This window comes from Mustela erminea, chromosome 3 (genome assembly GCF_009829155.1).
Source record: "Mustela erminea isolate mMusErm1 chromosome 3, mMusErm1.Pri, whole genome shotgun sequence".
In the NCBI taxonomy this organism is placed as follows: domain Eukaryota; kingdom Metazoa; phylum Chordata; class Mammalia; order Carnivora; family Mustelidae; genus Mustela; species Mustela erminea.
Window position 1 is genome coordinate 136,426,365 of NC_045616.1, and position 27,063 is coordinate 136,453,427.

General features: G+C 45.7%; 1 protein-coding gene and 1 long non-coding RNA gene across 10 annotated transcripts in view; one reads left to right on the top strand and one right to left on the bottom strand.

Annotated features, from left to right (window-relative positions):
* The first annotated feature begins 578 nt into the window (after positions 1–578).
* CAPSL (calcyphosine like) overlaps positions 579–27,063 on the top strand; it is a 30,251-nt gene continuing 3,766 nt past the window's right edge. Inside the window, exons 1-5 of one of the 8 annotated variants that reach the window (XM_032337607.1) lie at positions 579–692; positions 14,768–14,904; positions 18,114–18,291; positions 18,585–18,794; positions 23,373–23,408. In XM_032337607.1, coding sequence (XP_032193498.1) covers positions 14,768–14,904; positions 18,114–18,291; positions 18,585–18,794; positions 23,373–23,408 — 561 coding nt within the window. In that variant the 5' untranslated portion in view covers positions 579–692. The other 7 variants (XM_032337608.1, XM_032337612.1, XM_032337614.1 and 4 more) reach the window with 7 other exon arrangements.
* On the bottom strand, positions 15,307–20,731 carry LOC116586989. Of its 2 annotated transcripts, XR_004284253.1 has the most exons (4): positions 20,574–20,731; positions 20,352–20,472; positions 19,073–19,125; positions 15,307–15,361 (listed from the first exon to the last, which is right to left on the bottom strand). It is a non-coding gene; the product is annotated as an uncharacterized LOC116586989 (long non-coding RNA). The 2 variants fall into 2 exon arrangements; XR_004284252.1 differs by having other exon boundaries at positions 20,352–20,731.

The window sequence follows — 27,063 nt, forward strand, 5'->3', positions numbered from 1 at the left end:
AAACTCATCGGTGAGCAACAAGTGTAAAAAGAGAAGGGAAGTGAGAAGAAAGGAGGAAAGAGGTAACCAAGGGTGGAAACAGGACAGAATGGCATCGTGTCAGCTTGAGCTTGTGGAGAACGAGGGAGGACTTTGAATCACTTAGAATAACGTGGCGTCTCCTGTGTGTTGAGGTTTTCAGTGTCACCTGAGAGAGAATGAGACACCCCAGCAGGGTGCCGCCTGGAGACAACAGAAGGGCGGGAGGGGGTGGCCTGAGGGAGTAGGACAATTTGCTGAACATCATTTGATATAACAAACCAGGTAAGTTTTGATGCCGTCCTTGAAACCAAACAATCGCCAGGTACACTTCCTGCAGGCTGCGCTCGGCGGGGAGCGTCTCGGGCTTTCACCGCCAGCGCGTTTCCTAGGCAACCAAAATGTAAACTTGAGAAAGGGCAGGGCCAGGGAAGGGATGGACAGTGAGTTGAGCCAATCAGGGTGTGACTCTGCTTCTGGGAGTCCAAGCCCGTGCAATGAGCGCCGAGGGCGGCCGGCAAGGCTGGGGGTGGGGGGGGGGAGGGGGGTCGCGGGGGAGGGACGCGGAGGAGGCCTCGGGGGATGCAGGGGGCTGAGCCAGCCCAGGCGCACACCCGGGAGCGCGTCCGTAGTTTCGGTTCCCAGCAACTGGTGGCCTCAGGTTAGCATTGAAGGTAAATCAATGTTTTTGAACTATAATGTTGGCTTGATCACTTTGGTTAGTTTTAGCTAAAGAAAGAAAGAAGGAGAGAGAAGACGAAAGGTGTTACTTTCTCAAGAGAAAACCAGCAGTTGATGAGACTTCTCGGTTGTCAGTCTGGGGAGGAAATAGCGTGGTTCTGGGAGACGATTGGTCATCTTTTGAGAAGAAGAGCTCAGATAAAAAGGTACAAAATCAATTTTATTCCCTAAAGGGGAGGGCAGTACACATCACTGAGCAGCCACTAGGTGTAGGGTACTGACGTGTGAAGCGTTTGGGTGAATTGCTTCATCTAGCCTGTATGACCATTGGAAACACAGCTTCGAGGTGAAGCATCTCCAAGTCATTAATACCATCAAGAGACTGAGCTTTGATTCAGACCTTGGTTTTTCCCGCATTGATAGATGTGCTATTTCTGTCATACCCTGCTGAACTGACCACTTAGACAGAAAACAGCAGTAGGCTGGACACTGCTTGCTAGACGTTGTCGAGTTGATTTGATTGGTCACAAATTTGAGAAGGACCTTATTAAACAGCAATACTGTTTATCTTGCCTTCAGTCTCTAGGGTGTAGTTAAATCATACTAAGTAGATGAATTCGTTTCCAGTTTTTAGAGCTCCTATTTATTTATTTGTTTGTTTATTTTTTACCAAAATCTCTTTACTACAGAAATGTCTCTATTGTGTAACTGCATCTTAAATACTGAGATTTAAATTGTGGACATGTATTTCTATTTATATGCAAATAGCGGTGATCTTATAACAATCTAGTAGCACCCTGCTGAGTACTGATGGTATGACTGGAGACACAAAGTTTACAGCATTTGCCCTTAAGAACCTTGTAGTCTAGTAGGAGAGGCAGTTCTGAAAGCGGAGAGTTGCATCGTGATTCAGCATGGACACTATCTGGGTTTTGCGCAGATGGTGCAAAGAAAGACGCAAGCTGTTTCCCTCTGGTGAGAGTGGTTATGCCAGGCTTCACCATAGTGACTATACAAGGAAGAACAGGACTTTTCTAGGCTAATAAGTGAGGAAAAGTGTTCCTTAACACGGAACTGCATGTATAAAGGCACAGGGACAAAATGCCATAGTGCGTGTGGGGAATGTGAGTGGGTATAAATGCAGAATAAATTGTAAAGAGGTGGAGAATTGCTAGAAACAAGGCTGGGGAGACAGGCAGGGCCAGTGTCTACTTCAAATGCGAAGATGTTTACTCTTTACCTGTACACAATGGGGAGCCATTAAACCTTTAAAAAACTTAAAGGTTTTTAAAAAGTCTTTAAAAAAGTTTTTAATTAGAGTGTGAAGTTCAGATTTCCATTTTTAAAGATGGCTATGACAGTCATCTGAAGGCTGGTTGGAGGGGGAAGACTAGAGAAAAGGAATCAGCTAAGAGGCAAATTCAATAGTGGAGATGGGAGGTGACCAGGTCCTGGACTTAGGTGGTATCCATGGCAATGGAGATGAGGGAGGGAACAGAGAGGCAAGGGGTGTCAAGATGGCGAAATTCTACAGTATTTGCCTGCTGATTCAACACAGAGGGGAGGAGTCGTCTAGGATAATGTTCAGTGGATGACCTGGGGAAATGGTGGTATCATTTCCTGAGGCAAGGAATAGGAGGAAAAGATAATGAACTTGGCTCTGGAACATTAAACTTGAGTTGCCTGTAGGTCCTTGAAGCACACACATTTTGTGGGGAAAGCTGACTGTGCAGCTAGCACAGTGCATGAGTTGGAATAAAGACTCGGGAGCCATCGTGCTGTCAGTAGATGCGGCTGAAAGGGCCGTGGGATGGTATGAGAGCATGAAGAGGATAAATAACCAAATCCTGGGAGAGAGTAGGGAGAGGCAAAATAGGTCAGACCTGAGACAAAGGGAGACAGAGGAAAGTAGATTCATTGAGAGATTAGTTTTAAGAAGGAAGAATGATCAACAGAGTCAACTGCTGGGCAAAGTGCAATAGATGAGGAGTGACTGTTGGTGGTAATCAGGTCGGCAGTGCTTCCTGAGAGAAGGCTCAGTGGAGGCACGGCGGAGACCAGACTGCAGTGGGCTGAAGTATGGATGGAAGGTGAGAAAGTGGAGAAGCCAGAGACTCCTCCAGGTAGTGGGCTTTGAAGGGAGAGAGCTGGAGGCCGTGTACGATGGAGGGATCACTGCAGATTCATGAACTAAAAGGAGGAGCTGGTGGAGGGGAGGGAATTGGCATAAATGGGGGCTGAGGGTTGAAGAGGGGTTGGGATTTGTGTTTTAGGTGGAGACCATCCTCAGCTGGGAGGCAATTCTCACTTCCTACAGGGCAGGGAGGACAAAGTCAGGATGGTTTTGGAGATAAATACCTGTACAGACTTGGAGGAGGTGATGCAAGTGAGTTCATCTCCATCTTTACTGTGATTTTCAAGACAAGGTGTGGAGGAGCGTGGCATAGGTTGAGAAGATTGAAAGAGGAATCTAATCAATGTCAAACTAATATTTCAATGTCAAACTAATATTGTAGACCAGAGGTCTCTGTGGCAACTATTAACCTTTCCTGCTGTAGCATGAAAGCAGCCACAGATCATGCATAAACAAATGCGTGTGTCTGTTTTCCAGTAAAACTTTATCTACAAAACTGGATGGAGGGGCAAATTTGGCCCACGGGCTGTGGTTTGGTGTCTCCAGGTCTAGATCATTTTAGGGTATGTTGGTGTAAACTCAGGGTCTTCTTGACAACTGCCCAGGGAATTGTGGATCTTCGTTTCTTTGGGGAAACAGAGGTTGAGAGCCCACAAATCATCAACGTACTCACTTCTTTTTTTTTTTTTTCAACGTACTCACTTCTGATTCCAGGATTCACACTGGTGTTCTCCGTCAGGATGATATGGTGGCTTCGCAGGATGTTGTGGGAAAAACTGATCTGGAAGTGCTGATATAGTTTCTAGAAGGACTGTATTTCTTCTGCCAACTGTGGCAGAACCTGCCAATTTTCCTCTTCTTTATAAACACAACCTGAAGGATGGCAAAGTACCCAGCCCAAAATTAGGTTTCTTAGCTGTCTTAATCTGTTTGAAGTGCTCTAGCAAGATACCACAGACTGGGTAGCTTATAAAAACAAAAACTTATTTCTCATAATTCTGTGGGCTAGGAATCCAAGACCAAGACACCAGCATGGTTGGGCCCCCTACCTGGTGTAAAGCCATCACCTTCGTGCTACTGCTCAGGTGGTAGAAGGGGCAGGGGATCTCTCTGGAGCTTCCTTTATGAGACATTAAGCCCATTCATGTTTTACCCTTGTGAATTAAGTACCTCCCAAAGTCCCCACCTCTTAATACCGGGAGTTAGGAATTTGACTTATGAATTTTGGAAGGGTATGAACATTCAGATCATAGTGCTAGCCGCCTTTGAGGGACTGGCCAATGAGATTTCAGTGGAAGGAGTTGGGTGCCATTAAGGAAGGAGGTGGGAGCCATTAAGAAGGGATGACTCACCTGCCAAGGGCACTTTCCTTGTCCTCACTCTTCTTTGCTGCCTGGGGTGTGGATGTAATGGTGGGAGCAACAAAGGTTCTTTTGTAACTTGAAGCAACTCTAGGGATACAAACAATGGTAAAGTAGAAAGATGGTAGTTCTTTGGGACATAGACTCTCTGAAATGCCTCCAGACTCCTTTACATGAGAGGAAATAAACCTCTGTCATATTCACAGACAATTACGTGTTTCTTTTATGAGTAGCTGGACATGATTTCTGTCTGATATGCTAGCTATGCAGATGCTGTCACTCTGACATTGGGTTTTTATCCATTGGTGCTTCTTGGTTTTCTGGAAGTATCAGTTAAAAGCCTGCAAGATGCAAATAGTTGGCTGGATTTCTAAGTGGCTATAAAATAAACATTATATGGACAAATGACCCCAAAGGAGGCATTTTCAGTGACCATAAAATAGTTACTTAAGTGATTTTGGTTTCTAATGTTGCAAGAATACAAATGGTACTCAGACCTATATTCCCATCTAAAAGTAGTAGAAGATAGACATTTGGGGTTTGTCTCTGCAGTGGGTTTGAAATCACTGAGGCCAAGGTCTCACGGTACCTGAAAAATGGGATATTGGAATGTTGCCTGGTTGGATCTAAGAGCATAGTCACTAAAACCAGGGAGTATGGAATGAAAGTTTTATTTTTCTTTTGTCTTTTTTTTTTTTTTTTTTGGTTTATTTGTTTTTTTGCATTTTGTACACAAATCCAGCCAAATCTTTGCTTACTTTTGTGTAGCTTAGGTCTTTTCTTACTCTGCCTCTTTAAGATCTTTCGTGTAATAGGCTGTCTGACCGGAATAGATTGCAAGCGATTTCCTGGTAAAAACCCCAGAGACTAAAGGCAGAGAAAGATGGAGAAGGAGACAGCAAGGAGAGTGTTATTACACTGCCTCCTGCCTCCAGAGATTCCCTGGAGATGCTCATTATAAGGATCTCGTAAGCCTGGGACCTCTGGGCTTTAATAAACTGGTATCACATTGTGTTAGTGATATGGGTTCTTGAGTATAAGGCTGAAGAGTATTTCCCACTTCTTCGTAGCCAAAATGCTGCAGAGGTTGCTGAGTGCTGATAAAATTCTGTGGAGAGAGCAGATTGTAATGGAGTCACTTTATCTCCTCTCGACTGTTTCTTGGGGAGCTTCTCTCCTCACATTGGATTGCTAGTTATTTTACCTGGGTAAAGGTCAATATCTAAGGTCAAGCCAAGCTCTGTACACAGAAGCTTTTGCCAACTATATCAGAAATACTTTTGGCTGTGATAGAGAACCTGACTGACAGGTTCCTCAGGACAAGAGCGTGGAGTCAGGCAGTTGCTGACTTGGTACAGCAGCACAGTGACAGTAGGGCTTTAAGTTGGTATCTGTGATTCCCTTGGCTCTTTCCTCATGACTGCATAAAGGCTGCTAAATCTCTGGACATTGCGTTCTTGTTCAAGGCAGGAAGAGGCAAACGAAATGGAAGAGTTCTCCTAGAGCTCTCCATACTTTCAGTTGGGTTTCTGGCCAGAACTCATTCACGTGGCCACCCAACTGAAAGTGGAATGCAGCAGACAAAGGAGATTGGAATGACTTTAGAATAAGCCAGTTGCAGTGTCTGGAACATCAGATGTAGTTCAAATTCAACAAGGTTAAAAATAAAACTACTCTGAGGACTGGAAACTCCTGGAAGAGACCTTGGCTGTCCCATTTATCACTGTGTTGTGGCACATAATGGGTGTTCAGTAAACAGACATTAACTTCAGGACCAGGACCAGGGTGAGGCAAAGCAGGCACCTAGGGCACAATATTTAAGGAGGCACTGACTCTTAGGCTTGGGCAAGTGCAGTGTTGACAATTGTACAGTCCTGAGATGAAGGGCCTCCTTAAACATGGCACCCTAGTCCCCTACCTTACTGGGCCTGAATCCTGGCCCTGGTTGAACTAATAAAATGAAATTTCAAGCAGATGTATGAAGTAGACACTTTCCAACACTGATATTTATAATGCATTATTCTCAAATCATGCCATATCATAAACAGTAACACGAGGACTTAAGTCACATCCCAAAGAACAGCAGAGAGAATAAAAGACAATGATTTAGAAGACGTGGGCTCTAGAGAAACCTGCCAATTGACAAAGGCTAAAGCAGGAATTTTAAACATCTTATGAAAATGTATTTTGGCACAGAGAAAACCTGATAAGATGCCAGACTTCAGTGATGTCTCATTTCCAGTGTGTTCTTATCATTAAAGTGTAGATCTGTATACCATCATACTTCAAATTGATGTGGAAATTAACAATCCAAACAAAACCCAGATGTTTCATGTATTCATAGGTTGTGGAACAATTTTAAAAATAATTTGTGGGAATGGGGTGCCTGGGTGGCTCAGTGGGTTAAGTCTCTGCCTCCGGCTCAGGTCATGATCTCAGGGTCCTGGGATCGAGGCCTGAGTCGGGCTTTCTGCTCAGCAGGGAGCCTGCTTCTCCCTCTCTCTCTCTGCCTGCCTCTCTGCCTACTTGTAGTCTCTGTCTGTCAAATAAATAAATAAAATCTTTAAAAAAAATAATTTGTGGGAAAAGACAAATCTAATGGAAGATAATCAGCTCAGTAGCTTTGATTTTGGTTTCGGAAAAAAAAACAAACAAAAAAGAAAACCTCAAAAAACAAAACCAATACCTTGCACTTCTCTCTGCTAACTGAGCAAAGGCCCTGAGGCAGGAGGGCGAGGGGTTGTGTTTCGGACCCCCTTGTGTGGCCTGGCTTGGCCCTGTGCTGTTGTCCCCTTCCCTCGTCTGCAGTGAAAGCCTTCGAGCCCTCCAAGGCGCTTTCCTCCGCGGAGCTCTGGCTTTCCTTCTCCTTTCAGGGACCTTCCCTGGATTCCCAAAGCAGGGTCTGAGCACCGGAGCATCCCTGTTGAACATGGGGACGTCGCCAGAGCACATTCAGGTGTCCGCGCTGACTCTGCCACTGCCCCGGCACTTTCTTGGTCGGCCAAGGATCTGGGTTCTCTGGGTCTATGCCAACGTCCTGGAATAGGGTGACAATGTTTGATAGAACCAACTGCCCGAGGCCATGAGCTCCTGCATGTAGAGCACTGAGCCACCGACGTGGCCCCCGGAGTGGCTTGAATTATGGTTTAACACTTCTCCTCGTGCCTGAATTTTATCCTGTGTTACGTTTCAGTTCTCCTCCAGCCCTGTCACTCAAGGTCTCACTCCTGCCACTAGAGGGATCCTGTAGCTCCTGTTGCTTCCTTCTATTCTCAAACTCGGGTGCATCTTAAAACCCTCTGAAGGGACATCCTGGTGGCTCAGTTGGCTAAGCATCTGACTCTTGATCTCAGCTCAGGTCTTGATCGCAGGGTCGGGGTTTTGAGCCCGATGTTGAGCCACGTGTTGAGCCCCGTACAGATCCCTGCCCTCACACCTGGAGATTCTAACTTCCTGTGCTTGGGGTGGGGCACGGACATTGAGTCATCAACACCACCACTGGTGCCCTTGTTGCTCCTGGTGCTCTAGTTCCTTCTCTCCGCCAGGGGGGATCAACCTCGGGACTACCGGCATTCTGGACTGGAAGATTCTTGGTTGTCAAGGGCTGTCCTGTGCTTTGTAGGAAGCTTAGCAGCATCTGCGGCTTCTACTCACTAGATGCCTGTAATACCCCAGACCCCTGCGGTGACAACCAAACACGTCTCCAAACATTGTCAAATATCCCCTGGGGATGGGGAGGGAGGGCAGAGTGGGTGAAATCGTACCTGGTTGGAACCATAGCTCTGTACCCGCTCCTGAAGACTTAGCACCGTCCCTTGTTAGTAGCTAGAGATGCTAAGGGTCTGTTTCACTGAACTGAGCTCAAATGGGTTCAATGAAGGATCCCCCAGGACATCAACAACACTGACCCACACCTGTGATTAAACTTGGGGTGAGTGCAGGTTCCCAGGACTCTATTACAGAAACTATGTCTTTCCTCAAATCATCTGGGTCTTTCATTTCAGTCTCAGAGGGGCATCTTCTAGCCTCCTGCCAGGCTACTCTGAGCTACTGGGAGCCAGTTCATGACAGAGGAGCATTTTCTAAGGGAAACTCTTGAGGAACTACAGGATTTTGCCATCTGCTACATAATAGGAGCTAGTTTATTAAACGGATTGGAGTCAGTAGAGATGGTTTGATATTTCCCTACTATTGCCTTCAAACACGATATGTTGAATGTCCTACCCTATCCCTGGATGACATTTTAATTAGTAAAAGGTGCACTGAGTCTAAATCAAAATTTGAGTCTTACATTCTGTTCCCAAGTAGAGACAATCTAAAAACCCCCACATGTCCCCATCCACATAGGGATGGCCCTTAGGCACAGGATCATCCCCACAAAGTCAAGATGGGGAAAGGTTTGGCTTGGGTGTGGGTTTGAGAGAAGGTCAGTATGTCTTCCATCTTCTAAGGGTGAGTTCGAAGCTCTACAGTTTAAGCAGCAGCTACCTACTCTGACATTGCCTTGCTCTTTTCTTTTCTCTAAATAGAAAAATGTTTAAAATCACACAGAGCTATTATAGCAACTCTGGGTCCCTTGCTATTGAAATGGTTAATGTAATGGCACAGGTACTTAACGGTTACAGAAATGCCTCAAAAGGTTTTTAAGGCAAGATTCACTACATGGCCTGGCTATGGGGAAAATGGGCTTGATAGCATGAAGTCTTTCCAAAGACTGGACGGCTCTGCTGGCAGTTACTGTTTTCATGGGGCTGGGCTTCTGTGACTTCCTCAGTAGGACAGTTCCCTCACAGTACACACTGTCCCCCTGTCTCTGCACCCCAAGCAGTGGGGTGCAAAGGAGGACTTTCTGGGCAAAACCATGTCCCATCATCACGGCGAACATCCCTGCGCGGCCAGGCGAGGCCAGCCTGCTCTCCCTCCTCCTCCGCAGCCCACAGCCGCCTCCTCTCTGTTCCCTCTACCACGGTTCCCTAATTCAGTTTCCCCCAACTCTTCCAGGCTAGCTTTCCCTTTCTCTAAAGTTTGTCTGACCTGACTAACCCTGCTGCAGTTCCCTCTGCACCTTCCTGCAACCATCCTTTTCGTGAAAGAGGAAAACCAGAAGTGTAATGTCACAGAAAACAGAGGGTAGTGTGCTTTACAGATGAGACGTTTCCTGTTTTGTGTCAGAGGATGTGGAAGATCTTGGTGCTCTCTCTGTATCGGTGTCTGAATAAATGACTCCTGGGGCTCTCTCTTTGGTTTTAAGATCCACCTCTGTGTGTAAGCTGTTGGGTGTAGTCTCATGAGAGAGAGACGGAGAGAGAGACGGAGACCTCTCTCCGCCTACTGCCACGAGAGAGTTGTAATTCAGCTTATGGCCGCAAGAAGGCACCAAAGGTTCAGTTTAAATCTGTCCCTGAACTCTGCAAAGACGACTTACTGAGGCTCTTGAAAAGACAGACCTCCATGCAATTTTACCTGTCCATATCCTGTCCCACAATGATTCATTTAAAATCCAAGCAGAGCGTTTTGGCAGGGGCAGGAGGCTGTGCAGCTGGACAGTGGGATGAGGGAGCCTTAACTAGCTTCTGTGTGAGGAGCCCCAGTGACCCTTGCTGCAAAGTCTCCTTTGGCTTTGCTGCTGGAGGCTCCACCTGGCCTGTGCCCCACATCTCCAGGTCCCTCCCTATATTTGCTCTGTGAACGTTCCTCCTCACCAGCTGGGGGAGTGTGTGTGGGGGGGTGTTGGCGGGGGTCGGGGGTGGTTGATCTCTGCCAACCCCGGGCCCCCCCTCTCCTTCACACTGTATATTTGAGTACTCTCCATCTCAGATCTCTTTCCCTTTCTCTGTCCCTGCTGCCAGTACCTCCGCCCAGTCAGCAGGACCTCTCACCTGGCTGTCCCCAATCTGTGCCATACTGAATCAGAGGGCTCTTTGACAACAAACTGTCATTGCCTCATTAAAGTCCTTTGTCGTGTCCTGTTGCTCTCGGTACAGGAGCCAAACCGCCCAGCTTGTGTCCCAGGCTCCTTGTGATCTGATGCCTGCTTACCTTCCCAGTGTCATCTTTCTCCAAATGTCCCCTTTCCAAATTTCCTCCCTTTCCCAACAAGGGCTTCATCACACCACCCGCCCACCATTCTGCAGTCCTGCTAGAATACTTGTATTTCTGTAATTATACCACTTTCTCTTTCGTTTGGGCCTTGGCACTCCGGAAGTGTACGGTACCCTTCCTTCTTCTGCCCCCCACAACCCTAGCCTGGCTAACTACTCTTTCCTTTAGGATAAAAGCTTAGACAGCCCCTTCTCTGAGAAGTCTTCAGAAAACCCCGCTCCAAGTCAGGTTAGCTACCTTCTTCTGATTTGTGATGAGTGAGTAGTCAGGTTGCTCTCCCCCACGCCCTTACTCCCTCTTCCCCAGTCCAACCCAGTGACCTGCTCTAAACTAAGCCCTTAATAAACATTTGTTGGAGAAAGGGACCCAGCCCCCCGGGGAAATGAGCAGACGCGGTGCCAACACTAGGTGGCGCTGCGGCCCCGTGCCTAGGGAGGGCATGCTCTTTGGCCGTCACCAGGCCGGCTCTTAGAGGCTCAGGGAGGGTCTTCTGCAGTCTAGGGACGCTTTATGTCCTGCAGTGATGTTAAGTGACACACGTTTGGGGTCAGACTCTTGCCCAGGTGCCTGGAGTCTTAAGGCAAGTTCCGGAAGTCCCGAGTGTCGTCCTTCATCACCAAAACCCTGCCTTGTTGGGTTTTCTTTGAAACCCCCCAGTTTTTACCAAACTTCGTTTCCCGTCCTGCTTAACCACGGGACTTCAGTGGTTAATCTTCAATCAAATTTAAGATCCTGTGCTGTTCAAGGAGTTGCTTCTCAGAGTCATCCTTCCTCTCTGACACTTGTGACTTGAAAACAGCGCACAGAACATACGTTTGTTGATGAACCAGGTAACTAAGCGATGGATGTGATTGGTTAACTCAGGCATTTCAAGAATCATGGCAGGAGGGAATGGACTTCTTTTTACTGAATATATCAGAGTCAACCCCAGAGGCCACCATGTGCATGGTCACTGTGTGGGGTCGGGCACAGGAGATAAAACCCGCAGGAGGCTTTCCTGAGCTCTGCCCTGCTCTCCTGTGGATGGGAACCACCTCCTGTGCTTTGAGATTCTTTTATCTTACTTCACAAACGTGGTGAAGTAGAAGGAGCTCTGCTGAAACGTCAGAAGACCTACGTTTGGGTGTCAGCCAGGATCTGGGAGCAAGTTGTTTTACCAGCACACGCCCCAGTCAGCTGAAGGAGGAGGGGCTTGGGGTGACCTCATGGTCCTAATGGTGTGTGAATTCCTGGGAGCCACACCGAAGGCGCCCCCCCCCCGTTGCTTTATCAGTGAAATAGAAACCATAACTGTAACTAGCTCACTTTTTTTTTTTAATTGAGGTGAAATTTACATAATGTGAAATTAGTCATTTAAAAATATACCGTAGATTCCTAATGTTGTGCAACCACCATCTGTATCAGGTTCCAAAACATTTTCATCACCCGCCCTCCCGCTCCTTTAAAAAACTCCACTTCCCATGGCCGCCTTCCCTGAGGCCTTGGCCACAGCCAGTCTGTGTTCTGTCTCTGTGCATTTGACTTTTCTTGATGTTCCCTGTACATGGAATCAGTGTGTGACTTTGGCTTTTCCTTCTTGTGTCTGTGCATGCAGATGTGAGGTCCTTTCCCCAATTCCCACGGCTCTCTGCTGAAGCACCAATCTTATAGTTTTCTCACTCTACCCTAATCATCCCTGTGCACCTCCCCTTCTCTAGCTGCTTGTGAAATCTGGGCTCCTGAAGAACAGGGACAGACCTGGGTTCATCTTTGGGTTCCCAGCACCCAGCAGACTCCGACCAATAGTACCTACCCAACAAATAGCTGTTGAATTAGCAGACGAGTCCACTCTTTATGTGGGTCAAGGTTACACTTACTGCATAGAAGGACCAAGCAGGAGCATGGGAACAGTAGAGGTTAATGCAGTGTTACTATGATCCCGAACCCGGGTCCACAAGGAGGTAGGGCATCTGAAGACTGGGTGACCTTGGAGAAGCGGAACCATGTTCTGTTCATCTGTTCCTCTGTGGATGGACATTTGGGCTTTCTGTGCTTTTGGCCACCGTGAGGAATGCGGCTGTGAACAGGACGCACGTGTATTTGTTTGAGCTTCTGTTTTCAGTTCAGCTCCTTGGGCGTTTGTGAGGCCTGGGCACACGCCTACCACGGGGTCGGGGAGCCATAAACTCTAGCAACTGACGCTGTTAATTTTGAAGGTGTGTCAGTAGGGCCGCACATGGGTCCTTTCTCGTGCTGTCTCTCACACACCCCGTTACTGGTTTGTGGCCTGTGTGTGTCTCCATTCCCCACCTGCCCCTGTGACTGGTGTGGCAAACCAGAACCAGCAGGGCGGGGTGAAAAAGGCAGGGGAGAGGCAGTGGAAATGAGGACAGGGAGATGAGTAGGGGGAGGGGGGCAACCACTGGGCAGATGGCACCAAGTGAGGGCTGGGGGCCTGACGGAGCTAGGGCACAAGATTGCTGATTGCCTTTCCAGCTCCCTCGGTGGCGGGGAGGGGCGCGGTGGCGGTGCTGCTAGCAGCCTCTGGTCAGGGCTGCTCAGGCTGCTCAGGGCTAGGAAGAGGCTTGGGCAAGGCTAGCTGTGTACGGGGGCAGGGGGTGCCTGGAGGGAGCTGGGGTTTTCGTACAGAAACCCAGGGTTCTGACTGTGGCTGAAGCCTTCCGTGGGGTGGCCTTAGGGCTAGAAGCTGGGGTCAAGCTCCAGGAGTTGTCGGTTTGACATCAGGTGACAAAATAGTAACAGGAAAAGGAAGGTTTGAAGAGGCTAAAGCTGCCAGGAAGGCAGCTGATTTGGGCTGTGGCTGAGGTGGCTGCGTGAGTTGGAGACCTGTGTGTACAGGCCCACTGGGAGTGGAGAGAGAGGCCTCCAAAAGCATGGCGGGTGGCCATCTGGATTTCTGGCCAACCCGTTCCTTCGCTGCTGGAGGAAGCGAGGAAGGATCCAGCCAGCCTTGGGCAGACCAGTTTCTTCTTCATGTGGAATAAAGCGGCCAGGACCTACTGGACAAAGGTCTCCTTCTTGCCTTGGGGGTCTACGAGAACTGAGAATTATTCCCAAGTTACATTCAAGTCGTGGGAACCAGAATGTGGGTCAAGAAGGAGAGAACTTCTAAGTTGGCTCTTGGGACATGTGGTAGGAAATGAGGCTGCTGGGAATTCACATCGCTGACTTATCTGTTGTGGTCTCAGTTTTCAGTCTGAGATTCCCTCGCTCTTAAGTGAAATAATGAGATTTTTGTGGGGGAGAACTCACGACTTGTAGTGTAGATGAACAGCCTTAGAGAGCATCGGTCTGAGAGTTGTCGGCCCCGATGAAAAGAATTCCCCCTTTTTAGTGTGGGCCTCAGGAGAATTGCCAGCACTTGGCCAGGGACAAGGCGTGGGGTGGGGGGGAGCCCTTGAGCCAAGGGCAGATCCATTCCAGCACCATCTTTTCTGCATTTGAATGCTGTGTCTGCCTACCCCTCAACTGTCTTGCTCCTTCATTCACAACTCCCATTAAGAAAAGTAATTTCTAGAATCCCTCATTTGCTGGGTCAGTGAGCTCATAGGAGGATTAGTTGTTTTTGGAACAGGGAGGAACTGTAAAATCGTTTAAGCCTTTCACTTGACAGAGAAGGAGAAACCAGAGGCCCAGAGATTTGCTCAGACGTCGCTGAGAGGGAGATGGAGTCTGGACTAGAACCTGGGTCTCCAGGCCCTCATCCCAGAGCGCTTTCCACTTCTGCAGGTTCTGAAACCCCAAACCGCCCTGCAGGAGTTCGTGTGTGGCTCAGGGACCTCTCCGGAGGGAGGTTCACGGTACCCACCCTCTCCTATTTCTGAATATTTAAAACACAAAAGCCAAACTGTAGACAAAAAAAAAAAAAAAAAAGATCTTATATCTACTTGTCAGGAGAGAGAGAGTACCTGTTTACCGTTCTCTGTCTCAGGAATCCAGGTAGTAATGAACACCAACCTGTTAAACAAAACATGCCAGCTACGGGCAGGGATTCCGAGGGCCCAGTGTGGAGCAGCTCAGCCAAGACAGAAACAATAAAAATTAATGTTAGGCCAAAGAGGAGACTATTAAATGTGGAGTCACAGGGAAGATGTAGAATGCTAACTACGAGAATAATAGAAGGGCGACTCAAAAAGGAGAATATAGAGAAGTGGGACTTTTCATTGTATGATGGGAGGAGTGTTTCGACAAAATGAAAGTGTGTCTGGGAAAGGCTGTTTATTTGAACTGTGGTCCAGAACTGCTGTCCAGGCTGGAGAAATCAGATGTCCTCAGGACCAGAGAAGTAAGCAAGGAATACTCCAGGCACATAGTTGGTCTAGCCAAAAGCTGGAAATTCTGGGGAGTTCGAGGCTTTTCCCAGGAAGTGGGTGAGAGTGTTTTCCTTCTGGGAGAGGCTGCTGTCCCCCTGACCAGCCAGAAGCTGGCTGATGAGGCCTGAGCTCTGCTGATGTGCTGTGAATTCTCTCAGATGGCAGGGACAGCACGGCACGATTGGGAGATGGCAATCCAGGCCAAGAAAAAGCTCACCACGGCCACTGACCCCATTGAGAGACTCCGACTGCAGTGCCTGGCCCGGGGCTCCGCAGGCATCAAAGGACTCGGCAGGTAGGATCCGGGCCAGGGGATGGCAGGGGGCCAAAGTAGAGAGGCGGGACACAGCCAGGTGAGGCTATGACTAGCTCTGGGTCTTTGAGCAAGTCTTGGCCTCCTAGGGTCTCCATTCCCTAGTTGTAAAATGCAGTTTGGAGGAACCGATCTCTGAGGTCCCTTGCGACAATTTTTAGTTCTTTGTCCGAGATTCAGCAAGGCTGTGTCTGTGACAAGAGAGCCCAGCTACTGGGACGCCTGGAAGTGAAGGGAGAGGCATGTCCAGGTCCTAGAGACACGGAGCAGGACCTGGAGAGAGACGCTCCTAGCAGCTGTGACAATAGGGGCCGGCGTGGAAGAGGGAGGAGGTCGCTCTCAGGCGGTCCTATCTTGCTCACCTCTGGGGGGCCACAGGAATTGCCTGCTCCGTAGAGCCTGTCCTCGGACCCTCTGATATGGGAGAAGTCCTCAAAACCTAAGGAGAAAGAGATTGCTGGCCTCCAGTGGGCAGATCCTTTGCATTCTCTCTCTCTCCTTTTCGAAAGTTTTTTTTTTTTTTAAGATTTTATTTATTAGACAGAAAGAGATCGCAAGTAGGCAGAGAGGCAGGCAGAGAGAGAGGAGGAAGCAGGCTCCCTGCTGAGCAGAGAGCCCAATGCGGGGCTCGATCCCAAGACCCCAGGGCCATAACCTGAGCTGAAGGCAGAGGCTTAACCCACTGAACCTCCCAGGTGCCCCCTTTTAAAAAGATTTTTAGAAATTAATTAATCAATTAATTTACTTGAGAGAGAGAGAGCTTTCCGTGGTGGGCAGGGAGAGCAGGGAGAGAGACAAGCAGACGCTGAGTGCAGAGCTCAACGCGGGGCTTGATCTCACCACCCTGAGATCATGACCGAGCCAAAATCAAGAGTCAGACGCTTAACTGACTGAACCACCGAGTCCCCCATTACCTCTCTCTGACAGACTATAGGAGAGCCTGCCATGAGCCAGGTGCGTGTACATTCGTGGGTGAACAAGGCCCCTCCAGGCCCCACGCAGGCCTTAGACTGAGGAGACTGATTGTCACGGAAGTGAGAATCTCTGTGGTGACGTCGTGTGTGAGAGAAGTACAGGGCAGCCTCAGGGGCCCCGGCCTCACATGCGGAGGTTGTGGAAGGCTTCTCTTCCAGTGAGGTACTTGCTGAGTATCAGGACTGTCACGTTCAGTGGTCTCAAATTCTCACAGGAAGCCCAGCGCCGTCAGAAGCCCAGACGTGGACACATGGACCCTGGTGGCCAGGTGGCCACAGTCCAGCAGGAAGACTAGCCCACTTCCCTTCGCTACCGTATCACCCTAACTTCCACACTCCACCTCTTTCATTCTGGAGTCCTACCACTGTCCTTGGTGCAAACCCCTCGGCGACACTGCCCTCTCACCTACTCACTGACCCGCTCAGTTGAGTCCCTCTTGCTACCTGCATCCCCACCCCCCAGACCCATCCCTAACAGCCCTGCCCCTACAAGCCAGTTTATTGGCTCATTTATTGGATTGTTCATGCTCCAGTGTGCCGTCTGCCTCTGCCCCTTTACTGGTTTTGCCCTTTCCTTAATCACTCTTCAACTCAAGTGGAAGCTACCCTCTCCTGTTTCCTTCGTGATTAGACTGGGGTTATGGTTTTTTGAGACCACATTAGGGAAGCACCATTTTCATCACATCATGTCAAGGATGCCTACTGTCAACTTGACTTATCACTGTTGATGTTGACCTTGATCATCTGGCTGAGACAATGTTAGTCTGGCTTCTCCAATGTAAAGTTACTGTTCCCTCCCTTTCTGTATTGTACTCCTTGGAAGGAAGTCTCTGTGCAGAGCCATACATAGGGAGTGGGGACAATGCTTTCCTCCTTGAGGACAGAGTATGTGCACAATTTATCTGGAATATTTCTGCAAGAGAAATGTGTCTTTTCTAAGTAATATTTGCTTATTTCTTTATTGAATCATTTACTTAAAACAATATGAACTCATGGATATTTAGTTTATACTTTGGATTACAACACAACACTATTTTATTGCCCAAAATGTTCAAGTTTGGGCCTTGGGAGCTCTTTCACTTGGCTCCTGTGTCCCTCTGATGTAGCCCCATCAATGTAGTTTTGTTTTGAGCACTTCCTTACTTTCTGGTATAAGATATTCCAAGTTCATCTTGTATATCATGCCCCAGTCCTAGAATCAGACATTTCTCCAAAAATCCCCATTCCTTTTATTGAAGAATTGTATTGGAAACCAAGATCTAGGCTCTAGATGTGCTTGTTAATGGGGTGTTACTTCTAGGTTCTCTTAGCTGACAGAAAGAGAAAATATATGATATATGTACATAGCTATAGATTTTTATATGTAATCATTTTATTTATATTAAGCTAAACATGAGTTCATATCAATGTCTCCAACTCCAGCCCATTACCCGCATGCATCAGACCATTCTAGCCTCCTCCCTAGCTCATCTAAATTCTCATTTCAACAGTGATACACCTAACTTCCACCACCTGCCCTCTGCTTACTCAATTGTTTAATTCCAGTATAGCTTATAGCATGTCAGAATTGCCCACTCAAATCTCCATGGGAAATATCTTTATGAACTAGAGTCCGGTGCCTATGTGCAGTTCCTTGTGCCTTTAGTCCTACGCACTCTTCTAATTTCCACAGTTACAAGTCAGCATACCCCACCCCACATTCAGTGAGATTATTTCAAACTTGTATAATACAGTTAGGTTCTCCTGTCACCGTCTACGTTCCTTCCTGGAATCCCCTGACCTCCTAAATAATTTTTTAAAAATTTATACACATTAAGGTTTACTCTTTGTATACTAAAGTTCTGTGGGCATTAGCAAGTGCATAGGGCCAAGTACCCACCATTATAAAATCATACAGAATATTTTCACTGCCCTAAAAATCCCCTGTGCTCTGCCTATTCTCTTCTCCCCTTTCCCTTGTCTTTTTATTGTCTCTATAGCTTTGCATTTTTCAGAATGTCTTAAAATTAGAACCGCATAGCACATTTTATTTTATGAGAGGTTCGGAAGAGGCTCTCCTATTTTGGGAGGAGGATTCAGAGTAGAATCTAGGGCTTCTGTATTTTACTTTAAAAAACTTTGAGAGTGTTTATTCTTAAATCTTTATTCTTACCCCTTGTTCTCTGTTTTTTTTTTTTTTTTGGTCTTTCTTTTTGTGTCGGTGTATGTTTTCTTTAGAGTGTTTCGAATTATGGATGACAATAACAACCGAACTCTTGACTTCAAAGAATTTGTGAAAGGCCTAAATGATTATGCCGTGGTCATGGAAAAGGAAGAGGCAGAAGAGCTCTTCCGGAGGTTTGATAAAGATGGAAACGGAACCATAGACTTCAATGAATTTCTTCTTACATTAAGAGTAAGTGGCCTCATGAATCTGTATCTGCTGAGTTTGGCTTTCACATGGTTTGGGTTGGCTATTTTAAGGTTTTGTTTTCAGAAGTTTTCAGTGCACTGTGGAGGAGATGGGAAGGAGATCAGCAACAGGTGTAGGGACTTTTCAGAGTAATTGTCATGCATGTTGTTTAACGGCACGCAAACCATTTCATACCCTTGAGAGGAAACAGATATTTCATGATGTGTGATACAAAACAAGCTCATTGACTTGCGTTGTCTGTCTGTGTGTGTGTGTGTGTTTTTCTATTTGTCTAGCCTCCAATGTCTAGAGCCAGAAAAGAGGTAATTATGCAAGCTTTTAGGAAGTTAGACAAGACCGGAGATGGAGTTATAACAATTGAAGATCTTCGTGAGGTATATAACGCCAAACACCACCCTAAGTACCAAAATGGAGAATGGACGGAGGAGCAAGTATTCAGGAAGTTTCTGGATAACTTTGATTCACCTTATGACAAAGATGGATTGGTAAGTAGAAGAGCTTAACTTTAGTGGAATTTCTTCTGTCAAATTTGTAATTTTAGTTAGGAAAGAGAGCCAAAGCTTTAAGAGATATGTGTAACATATTCCTTATAAGTAGAAGTAAAGTATTTCCTTAGAGACTATCTAGAAAGTTGGGAGAGGAAGTGATAAGATATGTGTGTGTGCACATATATTGGTAAGGGATCCACACACGGCTAAATACCCATCACCTGGAGAACGTGGTCCTTTGATTTAACACTCCATTTCATGGTCACTGTACTTACCGTACTTAGCCAGCCACATTCCAATGAACTAGACTGCAGCAGAGCCTATTCAACTTCAAAATGAAACCAAAACTTAATTATTTGGAACATGATTCACAAGGTGTTTCAGGCTGTGGCAGTGCTTTTCACACTCACCCCCACAACATTGTGTGTCATCACACTTTGCTATGCAGGCCTGTCATTTAAGGGAGGCCCTCAGTAAAGGGAATGCCAGATAACAGAATTCGCTTTGATTTCATCGTTAGTGGGCTTTGAGATTAACTTGCATTTGGAAACTACAGCGGCCTTAAAAAAAAAAGGCAACCACCCCACCTCCATTAGCTGGTATCTTTAGGCTACAAATGCGTAGTCTGATAGGCTAAGGAACTGCATCTCTGCAGCTGTGTCACGCTGAGATGACAGTGTCAGTCGTCTGTCTTTTACCAACAGCCGTAAGTGGACTTTTGAACTTGGCCTCAGTTCTGCTATTAGGTGTCTTGGCCGCTCTGATGATGGGGAAGGGAGTGTTCTCCTTGGCTGACAGTCAGTGCAGCGGAACCCTAGGGAGGGTTCTTCCCCTCTGAGTTACACAGGAAGAAGGGTGGGGCCCTGGGCAGGAGGAAAAATGGCAATGGTAGGAATAGGAAACAAGGCTTCCCCTTCTGAAGGGAATTTCCCCCAAATTTTTCTGTGAAACTTCATGGAAAGTCTTATTAGCAAGGGGTTAGGGGACTACCTTTCTTTCCTTCCTGCTGACATTTTCCCCCAGGGGACAGAGAAATACCCCTCCTTTTAGTTGAAGGAATTATAGAGGTGGATTCAAAGAAGGGGTTAGGGGTAGATTTTGTAGGGCAGCCTAATGCTTAGAGACAGACATAACAGAACTGAACCGTACGTTTTCTTCCAACATAGCCAGCCTTTGATCTCTGAAATGGGAGTAGAAAAATAGTCAACTGCCATTTCCCCAAATTAGCCCACCTCTACATGAGATCCCAGGGTGTACTTGCCTGCTCTCTGCAGGTGGTTCCTTCTCCCCGTTGCCAGGGGAAACCTCAGCTGCTCTTTGCTCTAACCCAAGTCAGAGTGGCCGGTTGTTATGATTCAGCTGATTTAAAGTTCCAACCCCTGTCCTTTCTGACATTTATTTTAACAAGCCATCTCAAGTTCTCAAATGCTCATAAAGGCCACTGGGGGTTTTTAGCAGTTATAGTGTTTGATATTACCTGAATATCACAGACCCTGTATAAATGCCCAGCTGACTGTGCCTGATCATCATCTGGGGGATGGATTAATAATGTACCTTGCTGGCCACCGGGCAGAACTACAGAACCTGATGATTTTCGGGTGGAGATCAAAGATTTGCAATTTTAGTAAGGGCCCCCGATGACTCTTAATCATGTTCACATCTGAGATCCTTGTCTCTAAAAGATTCAGAAGTGCCCCTTTTTAATTACTACATATAATACGTACATGAAACTTATGCGGCATAATTACAGATCTAGATCATTTATTGAGTACTTACCTACTGGGTATTGTGCTAAGGGTTTTACAGAGCGATCTCACCTAAAAGACATAATGAAAATGTTTCTGGAATGTGATGTGTGATTCAGACTTTTGTACACTGAATCATATTTTAAATGCACAAGGAACTGTTCATATAAAGAAACTCCACGGTAAATTCTTTCATAAAGAGGATAATTAGTTCTTAACTTATCTTTCCAAATTGAGTTGTTTTATACATCAAGATTTCTTATGGTGAAGCATAGCTATGTTTGAAGCCAGTGCACTCATTTATGGTTAAAATATATAGCTCATATCCAAATAAGACAGAATTTAGACTCAGGCAAGAAATTTAGTATACTTCTCAGCTAAGGATGATGCTCAAATTTGTGGGCTAAGCTCCCAAGTAGTCATAAAGTCTCCTGGGGTTTATAGTAGTCATGGATTTTGATGTAATGGTCCTGTACTAGTAATTCCCATACCCCGCCCTCCAAGCAATGGGTGCACAGAAGTCATGTGGATGAAAGCAACTGTATAATGTATGAAGTGAACCTTATTCACTCTGATTTTTTTTTTAAAGATGTAGCTATATATTTGAAAGAGAGAGAGACTGAGCAGGGGGAGGGACAGAAACAGGGGGAGAGAGAGAGAATCTCAAGCAGACTCCCCGCTAAGTGTGGAGCCTGAGGTGGGTCTTGATTTCATGACCCTGAGATCACGACCTGAGCCAAAATCAGAGTCCAGAGTGCTAACCATTACACCATGGAACCCGCCGCTGACCTGAGCCAAAATCAAGAGTCAGATGCTTAACCAACTAAGCCACCCAGTCACTACCCTCTCTCCTATTCTCTCTCTAAATCCCACCCTAGTTGGTTGAAATTTTTTACTTCTTGTTTTTAATATCTATGTTTGAAAGTTTTCATTTATATATTTCATTTTACAGTTACTAATATTTTAAAAAAATCTCTCAGAAGTAGATTAGCCTGTGAGAGAATATGGGTCTTGTTGCCTCATCTATCTCATAGTGTTTTTTTTAATAATTAAAATTATTTTAAATATATTACTGAGTATATACAAATAACCTAAACTTATCTTACAATTTTTTAAAAATCAGTCTTAAACAGAGAAAAGGGTACTGTACTCTGTATCATGACTCAAATATTCCCCTCATTCCCATCTGGGACACTCTCCATCATATAATAAATAGTCCATCAGCTAAGGTAGCATCATCAAGAGGCTGACCAAGAGCATACATGTCCGCTTTCTCACTTTTTACTAATGTCCAACAAGATAATTCAGTAGTCGGGTATTATTAGTGAAAGGTGCTTTACTACAATGAGGGCAAACTTGGGGAAATCATAGGATTTGCAATTCAGGCTATTCTCCGTATAAGGTGAATCTCAGGAAACAAGCAGACACCTCACTAAGAATAACTGATGACCTTTTCTGACGTGATCAAATATCTTAGCTCTGATGTCCAGTTTTATGTAACCTGACTCTCAGGTGGGGTTTCATGCTAGGTCAAAGGAAGATATAGGTAAAGAAATTGAAGAAAGGAGAACATTAAGAGTATTCTGATTTTAGTAAAAGCTATGTCCATCGACTTCTACTTCTAGGCCACTGAAAAGCCCAGCTTAACTATTAGCTCAGTCCAATGACTTTCTTCCTTCTGGATCTTACTCTTTTGGGCTCACGTGGGAGCTAGGTGTAGAGAGTGAAATATGGATCCTGTGACTTTTCTTCTCTGTTCACTTATAATTGCAAAAAAAGGTAAGTGGGTGAGTCAGCTCCATGATTCTTAGAAGATATAGGTGGGCATTCTGTGAAAGAGGGGTTTATTTTTTATGGGTGTGTTTATGGGTTTATTTATATGGATTTATTTATTATTTATTTATGGGTTTCACTTTTTGTGATGCTTTTAATCCTTTCTGACACTTAACATTGAGGGCTAACAGCCATCATAATTGTTTCTGTGTCCTCCTGTGTAAGTAGGGCTGTACTTGGGCTAAATTGATTGGTTAGAGAGCTCAGTCGAACAGGAAAACAGTTCTTTCCCTGAGTCACCTAATCACGTCAGCCCGTATAGTTGAACTGTAGCGTACATATCGTCTATACCTATTAAAAAATAAGATTGATAACTATTGTTTCTTCTTTCTAGAAGGAAAGTAAAATAAAATTCTAGCCTAGGTAAACACATTAATTGATATTCCAAAGAGACAGTTATAGACACAGGATGGAGAAAGGACCCATCCTAGGGGGTGTGGGAAGGCATGGAGCAGAGGTTGCCTTTTTTTCCCCCACTCACTTTGTGCATTGAAATGAGTACATTCTATTTTAAAAAAGCATAAGGCCAAGGAGTATTTAAGTAGAAATCTGTTTCTTTATCCACAGGGCAGAATCCCACTTTCTGAAAGGTGAACCATTACTTGCCCAGACCCAGAACCTGAAGCACTATTTCTGACATGTTGCAGAAAGCCCATACTAACTACCACTAAAGAAACTTCTTTCTCATTCTGTGTTTCAGTCACACTTATCCAAACAGATAGGCTCCTGCACTTAAAGAAAGGTGAGAGCCTGTGTCTCGCTTTTCATTTAGGTTGGTCTGGAAATTTTCAAGACTTTCTACTCCTTTTTCCCCTCTGCTACCCCTCATGGCCATCCTCCACTTGACTGTTTCCTCTCGTCTGAGATCTACTCTTGATCTGTGTCACTAAAGAGCCTTGCCCAAAGTTTTTCTCTCATTTCCAGGTACTGGTGATGGGCCTCTACTGAAGTGGTGGGAAGCAAAGTTTTGTTTTTGTGTCTGACTTTTCCACTGCAGGTGACCCCTGAGGAGTTTATGAACTACTATGCAGGGGTGAGCGCGTCCATTGACACGGATGTGTATTTCATTGTCATGATGAGAACTGCCTGGAAGCTCTAAATGTAGGACCTGGTTACCAGGGTCTTGGGTGTATGGCCACATGGCTCCAAATGGTTAAACATCAGCCCCAAACCGGGATCACATTTGATTTCATGTTCATCCCAGTTTCTTTCGTGTCAACGCACACTGCATCTTCTGGGGCAGAAAAGACAGGATGTAGTTCATTGTGGCCTCACTTCGCTAAAGCTGTTTCCTTAGCTCTACTAGAGGGATTAATTAAAATAAGATTCAAAAAGCTACTAGAGCCAGGCTCTAGGATACATACACATGTCTAATAAACACAGGTGTCTTCCTTGGCCATAAATAAAAGTTTGACTATTTTAATTACAATCCCTACCCACGCACCCACAGTCTTTCTCCACCTCATTTTAGATGGTCTGTTTCTAGGTGGGAGAATTCACCTGTTTTTATATCTGACTGTAAATATTTAAGTGCTTCAGTTCCAAATTGGGATCAGAAGAACCACACATTGGCCTCAATTTTTATACCTGAATCTTAAGTTTCTCTGCCAGTGGTTTAGGGAAGCCTCAGTTTGGTGAGTAGGTTTAGAATGACATTTTTGGGTCATCTAAAGTGTCTGTGAGAGGGGAGGCCATTTCCTTGAGCAGGTGAGCTAGGACCATCGTGTGGTTAAAGTCTCAGGCTGGGCTGTGCTCTCAGATATTATGTGGGACCTCTTGCCCTGTGAGTGAGCAGACCATATCAGCAAGCCTTTGTCTGGTGGAATGTTCATCTCCCCCGTCCCTGCCATGGGCCAATAATATTGACATTCCTACCAGTACAAGGGGGTGGGGTACTTGACTAGGCCTGCTACTCCAAGATTTTCCATCTTGACACTTCATGGCCCAAAGTGCTCTCCTCCCAGATCTAAGCTTTGGCTTCATATTGTCAGTGTGTGAGAATCTCCCCATGAAAGGCTTCTAAGCAAAGGCAGCCCCAGCTACTAGCAAATAGATATTGAAACCACCACTGTCCCTCTGTGTGTTCTGTGTCTGGGGCCAGAGGTAGAAGCACAGTGACAGCCCTTTGACTATGGCTACCTGCCTTGTTACTCGAGGACAGTCCTTTTTGTCACCTCTGTCCCTGGCTGCATTCATCCCCTGCTTTGGGGATGTGGATTGAGATAAGAGTCCCCTTTAAGATTCCATGTATTTAAGTGGCTCTGGGTTTAGGGTCAATCAAACACACTTGCTGTATTTTGTACTAATTCACTTGTTTACTTTTTATCTCAGAGAGTTGGAAGTGGAGACCAAGATACACATTGATTTAAAATTTGTGAAAGCAGGTGTTTCCAGATAAGAATCATAGAAGTTTGTTTGTTGTCAAGAAGCCAATTTCCCACTTCCCTATGACAGGCCGGACAAGTGACCTTTTTCTTGAGGTTGGGAGCATCCCCAAATTATGGGAAGCCAGTTTTTCAGAAATTGATTGCACAAGTCTGGCTTTCCACTGACTTTATTCTCTAGGCTTATGTAGAGATTGGCAGGCCAAAAGATGCCAGGTATTATGAAGAAATATGTAGAAATGAGGTAGAAATCCAGAAGAGATTATGATGGAATGCATAGGGAAAAAAAATCCATGTTTTCTGTAACCTGCACCTTGCAGATGATGGCGAAGGAGAGGTCCCAGGTTTCCTGGCCATGATTTCAAGTGTATTGTTCTAGATATATTGTGCCTTTGATTTTGGGAATGACTCATACCTCTGCTTAATTGGAGAGTTAGCATGTGATTCTGAATAAGGACTAGGTTGTAGCTATCAGCTTTGTCTTCCCCAGTCGTACTCGTGTTTCCTGTCTAATTGGGGCACAGCTGTCAGATTTCAGATAACCTGTACCTCAGCGTGTATCTGGCCACATTCAGATGTCTCCCTTCCAGCAGGTCAGATGCTGGGCCCACAAATGAAGATTCCACCAAGGACCCCCGCGCCCAGTAAAAAAAAAAAAAAAAAAAAAAAATCAATCTGATGGTCAAGAATCACTACATTCCTATTCTGAGTCTTAACTGTGATTTCTGGCCTCATCAGGGCTCACTCATAATTTAACTCTTACTCCTTCTGGTAGCAGGGGAGGAACAAACAGTCATTTAAGAAAAATCATTTGCTAACAACACTTTTCTGGATGTATATTCTATTTATTTAACTTACACACTTTAAATATTACTCCATTTCCAATTGAAAAAATAAATACTGAGGTCAGAAGCTAAACACAATGAAATATCTCCAACCCTTAGGAGCACTTTACCTTTGGGGCCAGGACCCCAGACAGGAAGGAAGGAAACAAGCCAAAGAGAAGAGGATGAGCTTAGCAGCTTTTCATGAAACAGAAACAGTATGTAAAAATTCTGAGAATCAGGATTGGCCACAAGAAGCCACCAATATCAATACTGAATCTGGGTTTTAACCCCTTCCCCCGCCCTGCCCTGCAAAGGCAAAACTAGGCAAGAATGGTGGTCTGACCCTAACCAGCTTCTTCAAGGGCTGGTTCCCATCCTGCCTGAAGAAGTCTTGGTATTGCAGCCTGAGGCAGAATTCTTCCAGCCCACCTGCACGGCTAATTTTCCTAGACATTCGAACCTTGATAGGATTTTGTCCCAGACCCAAATGACACTCTGGAGGGTGATGCATGGCTCTTTGTAGTTTGGTAGCAACACAGAACAACATTCATACCCTAAGAGCAGCTTTTTAAGGCAGAGCTGGGTCCCCGCCAAGTAGGCTGCAGATTGCCTTTGTCACAGTTCAAGGTTGAATACATCCCATCAGTAAATATTTATTGAGTCACTACTATGTGCCCTGTTCTACTGTAGTATTTGGGGATAGAGGAAGAAGCTATAGGATAAATGCAAACAAAACCACTGGCTTTGAACCCAAACCAAGAGCCCAGAGTTCAGAGATAAGAGAGGAGGAGAAGCATCAGCCCTGAAGGCAGGATAGTCGGGGCCCTTCCTATGACAATGCGCTGTAGGACCATGCAGTAAATTTACTGATTGTAGGAAGTCTATCAAGACACTGCCAGGAAAAGACCCCTTTATTCTTGGAGGCAGATCACTATCAGTGTTTTACTTCCCTTGGCCACTGTGAATTGCCTTGCTGAGCCATGAGAGTACAAGTAGGGAATGATTCAACCCTCTTTATTAACCTACAGAGGCAATTTGTTCTGCTGATGTTTAATCAAGTGGAGAGATGAAATTAACCAAATATGTGTTCTTGGCTGGTGTGTGGGGCCCTTCTGCTCCTCCTTCATGAAATTCTACTAACATCCTCTGAATGGTATACCTTTTTGGATTTATACACAACCCTCTGGGGCATAAAAGAACCCCCCACCTCCAAATTCCAGTTTCTCAGATTGGTCAACAAACTTGCTTTCCTGGAAATTGTAAGCTGCTGTTGTAAATTAAGAGCTTATTGAAAGAAGCAGCAAAGTTTTCAATTTTAGAAATGTTTATGATTCAAGGAAAAATAAAGCTGCCAAAGGATCTGATAGTTTGTCGTATAATGTCATCTTCATGTAACTGATCCTTTGGAAAGCCAGTTTCTAAGTGTCCTTCTACTCCTCCAAGTTGCTGATGTGGAAACTATATAACTTAGAGATAA